This window comes from Octodon degus, unplaced genomic scaffold (assembly GCF_000260255.1).
Source record: "Octodon degus isolate 3935 unplaced genomic scaffold, OctDeg1.0 scaffold00050, whole genome shotgun sequence".
NCBI lineage: Eukaryota > Metazoa > Chordata > Mammalia > Rodentia > Octodontidae > Octodon > Octodon degus.
Window position 1 is genome coordinate 10,806,173 of NW_004524626.1, and position 10,690 is coordinate 10,816,862.

General features: G+C 40.0%; 1 protein-coding gene across 1 annotated transcript in view; it reads right to left on the minus strand.

Moving 5' to 3' along the window:
- Positions 1–1,075: 1,075 nt before the first annotated feature.
- LOC105740902 (zinc finger protein 709-like) overlaps positions 1,076–10,690 on the minus strand; it is a 13,930-nt gene continuing 4,315 nt past the window's right edge. Inside the window, exons 2-4 of the mRNA XM_023716752.1 lie at positions 4,798–4,924; positions 4,190–4,250; positions 1,076–3,530 (exon numbers count right to left, since the gene is read on the minus strand). Of these exons, the coding sequence (XP_023572520.1) occupies positions 1,853–3,530; positions 4,190–4,250; positions 4,798–4,924 (1,866 nt within the window). The 3' untranslated portion in view covers positions 1,076–1,852. The remainder of the gene's footprint in view (positions 3,531–4,189; positions 4,251–4,797; positions 4,925–10,690) is intronic.

Here is a 10,690-nt window from a genome sequence, read left to right on the forward strand (position 1 = left end):
TCTATAGTAAAATTTATATCCTTAAATCCAATGGCAACTAGACATGATGGTACATGCCTGTAATCCCAGCTTTCGGGAGGGTAAGGCAGGAAGATGAGTTTGAGGCCAGTCAGCGCTGTACAGTAACTTTAAGACTAGTCTGAACTACACAGAGATCCTATCTAAAGAACAAACAAAAAAATCTGATGTCAATTCTTTATTAGCCACAAAGATATAAACTTCTTTGTGCCCTTTAAAAAGTTTTCTCAGGGCTGAGGATATAGTTCAGCAGCATAAGCACCTGCCTGGCAAGTGCATGGTCATCAGTTTGATCCCAGTACAAAAAATTAAAAATAAATATAGGATAAAAAGTTTTCTCCATAAGAAAGTGGTAGAACACATAGAATGAGCAAGATATATTTCAGAACCTGCCACATGAGGCCAAAAAGAAAGTTCTAACAATTAACAAAGATTGGTTTTCAATGACTTATTACCAGAATTCAACAACTAGATAAAAATTAAAATTCCTAGGGCTGGCACTTAGGCAGGCACAGGGGCTGGGGTTTGATCCCCAGCAACACATGCCATGCCAGCTCTGCCCCTGGGCTCACTGAGCCTGCCACTGAGACCGGGAGTGGTGGCACATGCCTGTAATCCAGCTCTGAGGAGGCTGAAAGCAGGAGAATCACTACAAGTCCAAGCTGCGTAGTGAGACCCTGTACCAAACACATTTTTTTAAAAAATTAAACCTCCTTCTATATTAAAAATGCATTTCAATTCATCCGCAGATTCTATACATTTCATAATGAGCAAGTAAAATTTATATTAAGTGAGCCAGGCACCACAGCACATACCTATAACCATAGCTACTAGGGAGGCTAAGGTATGAGCAAGTCAGATGCCAGCCTAGGCAACTTAGTGAGATCTTGGATCAGAAACTTAGAAGTGCTAGGAATGCAGCACAGCATTCCCTGGATTCAACCCCCTGTACCATGAAAAGACCAAAACAGTATTAAGTGACTTAAGAAAAATTACATATTATAGGGCCAGGGATATAGCTCAGTGGCACAGTGTCTTCCTGGCAAGCACAAAGGTTCAGTTTGAATATTTGTACAAAAAAAAAAAAAAACAAACAAAACACACATATTAAATTCACAGTTGCTTTAAAAGTATTTACAGAATTATCTCACCTCAGTGATTCTTTGCAAAGTAGTAATCTCCACAGGCCCAATGTCCACATTAACAAAGAACCATTTATAAAAGAAAATCCATTTTTATCTTTTACACCATTTCCTTCACAATGTGTGCTTCCTGGAGCATTACGTATTTACATTAGGTTTTTCATATTATTTCAATTTGTATATTTCACTAAGCTGGAAATAGTTGTAAGTCTCTATTTTTAAAATGGCAAACATACTTTTCATACTCTCAACCTTTTAATCCAGTGTGCACTCTCTCCTGCCTCCCTCCTTCCTTCTTCTGGTGGGAGTGCTGGGCTCAAAAAACAGATTTTCTGGTGGTAGTGCTGCGATTGAACTGTGACTGTGATGCAGGCCCTTTACCGAAGAGCCACACCACCAATCCCCAGTGAGCCTTCTTACCCATCTCTGTAAGGATTTGAGCCAAATGAAGGCTTATGTATGCTGCTTATATTCTCTCCATTGTTCTTTCATGACTTCAAGCTGAAGTGGAACACAAAAGCCACTGTTACCATCTGTACTTAAAAGGTTTCTCACCAATATACATTCTCAAATATGCTAAAAAGCTGCACAAAGAATGCCTTCCTATATTCTTTGCACAGGGTGCCTCCACAACATGATCTCTTCTACACTTCTCAAAGGAACTGCAACAAGATAAGGCTTACCCACCCTTACTATATTTGTGCAGTTTTTCCTTCAGAATGAGATCTTTGGTGTGTTCGAAAGTTACTAGACCGACTGAAAGCTTTCCCACACTTCATACACACATAGGGTTTTTCTCCAGTGTGAGACCTTCTGTGTTTCTGAAGGGTACTGGGACAACTGAAGGCTCTCCCACATTCTTGACAAACATAGGGTTTCTCCCCAGTGTGTGTTCTTTTATGTATTTGAAACGAACTAGAACTACTGAAGACTTTACCACATTCTTGACATTCATATGGTTTCTCTCCAGTGTGATTTCTTTCATGTATTTGAAGGGAACTGTAACGTCCAAAAGCTTTACCACACTGTGTACACTGATACGGTTTCTCTCCAGTGTGAATCTTTTCATGTCTTTTAAGTGAACTTTGACAACTGAAGGCTTTCCCACATTCTTTACATTCATAGGGTTTTTCTCCAGTATGAGTTCTTTCATGAATCTGAAAGGAACTAGAACTACGAAATGCTTTACCACACAGTTTACACTGGTAAGGCTTCTCTCCAATGTAGGGCTTCTCTCCAGTGTGAGACTTTTCGTGCATCTGAAGGTAGCAGGAACGACTAAAAGCCTTACCACACTGCTTACACTCATATGGCTTCTCCCCAGTGTGAGTCTTCTCATGTCTTTGAAAGGAGCTGGGACAACTGAAGGTTTTCCCACACTCCTTACATTCATATGGTTTCTCTCCAGTGTGAGTCCTTTCATGTATTTGAAAGGAACTGGCACTACTTAACATTTTTCCACACTGTTTACACTCAAAGGGCTTCTCTCCAGTGTGTTGTCGTTCATGTATTTGAAATGCACTAGAACTAATGAATGCTTTTCCACATTCCTTACATTTGTGAGGTCCATCTCCAGTATGCGTTATCATGTGTCTTTGAAAAGATGCAAAAGAAATGAAAGCTTTCCCACATTCATCACATTCATAGCATGTGTTTTTCCTAGCATGCATTCTTTCATGTATTCGAAAAGAACTGAAACGACTGAAAGCCTTACCACATTTTTTACACTCATAGGGTTTTTCTCCAGTGTGAATTCTTTTATGTCTTTGAAAAGTACTGGGACAGTTGAAAGCTTTCCCACATTCCTTACATTCATGAGGTTTCTCTCCAGTATGAGTTCTTTTATGTATCTGAAAGGCTTTGGAAGTACTTAGACTTTTACCACACTGTTCACATTGATAGAGTTTCTCTCCGGTGTGAGTTCTTTCATGTATTTGAAAAGAACTAGAAGAATAAAAGTCTTTGCCACATATCTTACATTTATAAGGTCTCTCTCCACTGTGCCTCTCAATGTGTCTTTGAAAGTTTAATAGAGAAATATAGAATTTTCCACATTCCTTACACTGATAAGATTTCTCTTCAACGCAAGTTCTTTCAGATTTTTTATAGCAAAAACTGAAGGCATTTCCACATTGCTTATCTTGATTTGTCTTCTTTCCATCCTTGTGTTCACTTGGTTTATGTTCAGTGTGAGCTTTCATGTGCCTATTTAGGGATGAATGACCAATGAAGACTTCTCCACACACACGGCAGTCATATGATTTTACAGCAGGAGTTTTCTTGCTGACCCTAGTATCTGGAATCTGTCTGAAAGTTTCTCGACATTGACCATCTTCTACCCTTGCCCAGAGTCTCTCTACCACATGACTTCTGTAAGAAAAGAGAAACATTAAAATTAAAGGCTTTAGTGTTATGTTTATTTTCTAACAGTCTTTCTACATTGGCCAAGCTAACCTCTAATTCACAATCCCCCAGCCTCATAAGTAGCTGGGATTACAAGCTACACAGCATGATCACTTTTCTTCCTTCCTTCCTTTGTCTCTCTTTTTTGTAGCACTGAGGATTGAGCTCAGAGTTCTGACATTGAGCTACATCCTCTTTTATGAGACAAGGTCTTGTTACATTACAAGCTGCCCAGTCTTAAGCCTGAAATTGCTATTCTCCAGCCTCCAACTCCCAAAATGCTAGGATTACAGGTATGTACCACTATAACCAGCTCTTTGTTTTTAATAATTTATATTTAGTAACAAAATCTACACTTGTATTTTTAATATTACCAGAGAAAGCAAGGGTTGTACATCCCCTCAGAATTGCCTGTGCATAGCTTAAGTCCTCTAAAAGAGATCTGGATCACAATTAACAAAACATATATGGATTTTCTTAATATTGTTTACACGTGAACTTATAACTATATAACATTTAAGTATATGTAATTCTAGGCAAAATTTTGAGGAATGAAGAATCAGACTATTTCTGTTACTGTGTTTTTTATTCTACGAAAATTGCTTTCCTTTATGAATGCAAAGTACCTTAGGTTTTCGTCAGGACTTTGGTAAAGTTCTTCAATATTCAGGTCGTCCAATTTTATTCCTAAAATATACACCCAGAAAAAGCGTTATGAATCAGTACAACTTTTTTTTTTTTTTTAAATGTATTTAGTAGAGGATCTACAGGCTCTCACTACACAGATCAGACATGGAGTGACCCTGTTTTCAACCTCCCAAGTGCTGGGATTACAGGCACACACTACCACATCCAGTCTCATTTGCCATCTCAGCATGCCCCAGGTGCAGGGCCAGTATGACACTCCGGGGATCAAACCCCAGCCCCTATACCTACCTACGCAGGGCTTTAGTCTGCTGTGCCCAGTAAAACAGTTAAACATATATTAAATACTAGCTTCATGATTCACTGAGGTCCAGCTGATATACTTACCAAAACATTCCCCTTTCATATTCTAAATAAATAAATACCAAGAAATACCTGCTTTTTAAATGACTAAAAGTGTTTTGTTTTGCTTTTTGTTTTTAGTACCAGGAACTGAACACACAACCTCTCATTTGCCAGGCAGGTGCTCTGCCACTGAGCTATATCCCTGGCCCTAAATGACTAAGTGAAGGAATGATGTCATCCTTACCTACAGAGGCCAGATTACTGACAGTTTCCTCCATCACATCTCTGTACAGATTCTTCTGGAAAGGATCCAGCAAAGCCCACTCCTCTTGAGTGAAGTGCACAGCCACATCCTCAAAGGTCACCAAATCCTAAAACATCCCACATATGTATAAATGAAAATGGGTAAGACTGACAGCCCTGGGGATGAACACACTCAATACATACTGGTCACCAAACAGCTATTTCCTGACTTGATCATCAGACACACTCTATCTCCCCCACACAGCCCTAAAATAAAAAAATTAAGGAATGGAGTCAAGTGCAGTGGTGTACAAAGTACTCAGGAGGTAGAGGTGGGAATATTTCTCAAACCCAAGAGTTTCAGGCCAGCATGAAGAACAAAGCAAAAGCCAGCACATGCAGGAGGGAAAAAGGAAAAGGAGCTAGAGGTTCAGCTCTATTACACAGCATTTGCTTAGCATACACGAGGCCCTGGATTTGATCCTTCAGCATGCCAATTCATACAGACACACACACACACACACACACACACACACACACACACACAAAGAAATAAACTATGTTTGGCAAGGACATAATTTATCTACTTTGTGGCAATTTCAGTTTTAATTCACAGATGTGGTGCACCTGACACACCAGGAACTCTGCAGCGAAGAGCTGGTCAAAATACATTAAGACTTCAGGCAGCACAACAGACTACCAAGGCTCAAGCAGCTGTGAAATGCCTCAGAAGAGCAAGGAAAACAGCCTAATCTTTGACTGATTGACTCACTCATTCACTCACTGTGGGATTAAGTATTGAACCCAGGGACACCCTACCATAGCCAAATTCTCAGCCCTTATGTTTTATTTTGAGACCAGGTAAGTTGCCCAAGATGGCCTAGAGCTCAATCCTCCTGCCTCAGCCTCTGGAGTAGCTGCAATTATGAGTGTACACAACCACACTGGTTTTGAGATTTTTACTGAAGTTAAGGAGTAAGCTAGTGTAAGAGGGCAAACTTGACAAGGACTGAATCACTTGTCACTGAAAAAGGAGGGAGTATGCATGCTTTCCTATGTCCTTATCAAGATGCAAGCACAGGGGAATGAAGGAAGGTTAAGGCAGAAAAGTTGTCAGCAGATACCAGGTATGGTGGCACATGCCCACAAATCCAGTACTCAGAAAGCTGAGGCAGGAAGATTGGCAAAAGTTCAAGGCCAATATAGCCTACACAGTGATCTCAAAACCAGCCTAATTTACAGTGAGACACATACAAAAAAAAAAAAAAAAAAAAACAGGAAGAAAAGTTGTCAACAGGGCTGTGGAGGGCGGCTCAAGGGCAGAACTCTTCCTAAGCATGCACAAGGCCCTGGGTTCCATCCCCAGCCTAAGCATGCAAAAGGCCCTGGGTTCCATCCCCAGCAGTGCAAATAAAAATATGTTTTTAAATGTCAGCAAACAGGGGCTGGTGAGATGGCTCAGTGTCTAAAGCACCTACTTAGAACAAGCTAAGCTAAGCAAAGCACAGGGACCACGGTTCAATCCCCCAGCACCACATGCCAGTCAGTCCCGCCCCCTGGTGGGCTGAGCTGGCCACACACAGACACAAAATAATTAAATAAATATTTTAAAAAATAATAATAAATGTCAGCAAACAGCAAAAACGAACATCAAGGATTTCCTGTTTCCACTATGGCACAGAAAGAGGGAGAAGGCAAAACACATTCAGAGAAGAAAAAGCAAATGAATCAAAACTCTGTAACTTTTCCTACATCTGTTAGAGAAATGAGTTCAGAGTCAAGCAGCAGTCCCCAAATGGACACCCAAAGACTAGGAACCAAGAAATAATCTACTGGAACAGAAAGCAGAAGGGTGAAAAAAAAAAAAAAAAAAAAAAACTAAACTGTAAATAGTAAACTGCTAACAGTCAATTGGACAAGCATGAGATGTAAAAATTACAGGGTGGGCTCCTCTAGTTTGTTTTACTTCCACAATCCCTGACAGCTGCTCTCAGTGAACATCAAAGTCACTGCCTGCCTTCAGCAGGAAAATGGAAATGTAGCCATCCTGAAATATGCCCAGAGATTTGTGGTCAAGTCTCTCCTGCAAGAGAAACTGCAGCACTGGGGGTATAGCTCAGTGGCAAGAGGGAACCAGAAAAACAAAAAGAAAAATTTCCTGTAAAGAACTAGTTCCAGGACCCACACAAACACTAAAATGTAGAGATACCTAAGCCCCTTATGTGAAAGGGCATGGTGTTCACAGATAACAGGTAAAACCCCCTGGGGACTTTCGGAAGCATCCAACCCGCAGCTGCAGGTTGATTGTCCTCTTCTTTATGATAAAAAAAATTTAAATAAAGGAAGTCTTGTAATCATATACATTAACCATATTAAAAGCCATTCCTCTTCATTGAATGCAGCCCAGGAAAGCCAAAAGGCTTTGACACTGATGAACCATCTTTAGATTTTTGTAAGACTTAAGACAATATAAAGACAAAGTAAGTAACTACTGTGTTGCAACTGTTCAGGAAATGATGACCAAAAAGAAATCTGCACATGCTCACTACAAAGAGGATAATTTCCCCAGGTATTGGGGCTGTCTAAAAACAGACCTGATTAGGACAGACTAAGAAGTGCTTATGAAAGTCACAACTCAAGAGATACAGGCTTCCTAAAACTGAAGCCAAGTCACAGATCAAGGAACGCTTTGCCTCCCTCAGCACTCAACACCACATCACCAGAGTTCCTGTATAACTGGACCACACTACTAAAAGAACACAGTCCACAAAGCCTCTAGTAGAACAATGAAAACAATTACACTGATGACATTTCTAGAAACACACAAAAAAACTGTGCCTATCTATAACTAATAAGGGTCATGAAGTAGAGGTCAAAAACTCTCTGCTATGGTTAGAACACTCCCAAATTAATGTAGAAATGTCTTCCCTGATGCAGTAATATGAAAAAATGTGGGATCTATAGGACACAACTAGGTCCTGAGGACTCTGCTCTGCTGGACAGAATTACTCCCTTATGAAACAGCTGAAGAAAACCATGAAGGCCATTTAACCTTTCACCATTTAAAAATGCACCAGACAAGGTTTCCACCATCACCATGTACCTAACCTATGAGCTTATGTTCAGCAATTTCCCAGCCACCAAAACTTGGATAAACAAATCTGACATTCATAAATTACCTAGACTTAGGTATGTTATTATAGCAACATAAGCAAACTAATATACCATCTGCAACAACAACAAAAACCCCAAAACCAAATAGTTTCACTGCTAAATTTTTTATGGAATAAGGTGTTTTTGTTGTTGTTGTTTTTTTTTTTTTTTTGCTCCGAATGACCTCAGGGGTGGTTTGGCTGGCTGAAGTGTTATGGGGATCAAACTACAGCAACCTGAGGCTGACAGCTTTGTGGAAGCAGCCACTTAAACAACTGAGCTAAGGCCAGGCCCCCAATTTTTTATCACTTTAAGAAAAATGAAAACTAATCTGCAAACCCTTTCGAATTCTTCCTCCTAATGCTGGAGATGAAACACAGCGTCACATGTGGCAGGCAAGTGCTCTACCACTGGGCTACATGTCTAGTCCCTAAATTCATTCCCAGGTCAAAATTACCCTGAAAACAAACTCTACAAGAAACAGCTGGGCTTGGAGACGCACACCTGTAATCCCAGCACTTGGGAAACTGAGGCAGGAGGCCTGCTGCAAGTCTGAGGCTAGCTGGGCTACAAAGTAAGCTCAAAGCCAGCCTGAACTGCACAGTAAGATCCTGTCTCAAAAAGACAAAAGGAGGAGGAAGGGGAAGGAGAGGGGGAGGGGGAGAGAAAACAGACAAATGTGCCTTATAAATACTGATGCAAGTATCCTCAAACACTGATTCAAAGACTCAATAACTGAAACTGTACTGATCAAGCACAGCGGCACAGACCTATAATCCCAACTACTTGAGAGGTTAAAGCAGGAAGACCGCAAGTCCCAGGCCAGCCCAGAGAACTTATCCTGTCCCAAAAAATAATAAAAAGGATTATGTTCAGTGGTAGAGTACGCCTGGGTTCAATCCCCAATACCATTAATAACAACAAGGTTGAGGATTTAGCTCAGTATTCCCTGAGTTCACTCTCTAGTACTGCCAAAAAAATGGAAAGCAAAAGAAAAAAAAAAAAACAATATATGTATAATAGTACAAAAACAGATGGACGAATGAAAACAGTAATCTCACAAATAAGGTAAACTGGTTTTTGACACAAGTGCCAACACTGTTCAAAAGGAATGGACAGTCTTCAAAATCTGGTGCTGAGGAGCCGGTACAGTGGTACATGCCTGTAATCCCAGCACTCGGGCTGACACAGGAGGATCACTGCAAGTTCAAGGCCAACCTGGGCTCCAAATTGAGTTCAAGACCAGCCTGGGAGACCGTGTCTCAAAAAGACGAGGAAATAATAATATAAAGTTTGAAAAAAATTGGTGCAGAGAAAACTGTATACCCACATGTTGAACAATAAAACTGAAATTAATATAGCTGATTCAACTTTGATTTGGCTAAATTAGATTTCTACCTTTATTTATTCTGTTTTTATTCAATTTTTTACAGTATCTTATTTTTTCATACTGGGGAATGGACCCAGGGCCTCACACCTACTAAGCACACATACTACCACTTGGATAGGTACTGCACACCCCTATTTTTAAACTGACAAAAATGAAAATGTGTACAATATTATGTTTAGGGGGCCAGGGAGATGGCTCAGTAGAATAAGCCCTTGCCTGGCAAACACAAGGGCCTGAGTTCAATTCCCGGTTCCGCAAAAAAAATGTTTAAAAATATGTATACATTATGCAATAGATAAATTAAGCTAATTAACATATGCATTGCAATCACTAGAAAGTGATATTGAGCTAAGTGTGATGGCACATGCTATAATCCTAGCACTAAAGGAGCTTGTGGCAGGAGAATCTCAAATTCATGACCACCCTGAATAACTTAATGACTTAGTGAGAGACTGTGTCTCAAAAATAAAAGGGGGTGCCCTGAGCAGGTCCCCCTTCTGTCACTCTCTTGGACAGAAGCTTTCTAACAGTCTGCTTTTTTTGTGTGGAACCGGGGATTGAATGCAGGCCCTTGTGCTTGCCAGGGAAGCGCATATTCCACTGAGCCATCCATCTCCCCGGCCCCCCAAATAGTGTGCTCTTAAAAAAATAAATAATAAAAAGGATGGAGTCATAGCTCAGTACAAAGGCCCTAAATTTAATCCCCAGTACCACAAAAACGAAAAAGCATAGATAAAATTTTACACCATATACAAAAAATAAAATCAAAATGGATCAAACACACAAAGGCAAAAACTAAAACTGAACAACTTAGAAGAAAACAAGGGCAAAAATTTTCTGACATTGGGTAGGTGTTGTGGTGATACACGTCTATAGTTCTAGCACTCTGGGAGACTGAGAGGCAGGAGGATCAGAGGTTTGAGTCCAGGCTGGGAAGCTTATTGACTTAGCAAAATCTCATCTCAAAACAAAACATCTGGCTGGGCCTGGTGGCATAGGCCTGTAATCTCTGCACTCAGAAGTTGAAGCAAGAGGGTCACAAGAGTCAGAGGACAGCCTGAGCTACATAATGAATTCAAGACCAGTCTGAACTAGAGAGACTGTCTCAAAAATATAAATAAAAGAAAAAATAAAATCAGAAAAAAACACCTAAAGTCTTAAAAGATACAAAAAATTTATATGAGAAGTGAAATAAATCAAATATTGTATTGTCTCCTTAGTTAGAACCTCAAAGTATTAAAAAAAAATCTTAAAGGTATAATAGATATAGTAAAATGGAAAGAAACTAAACATAAGGAATAAACAACAAAGATGAGGGAAAGGAGAAAAGACAGGGAAAAAGGAACGGGGA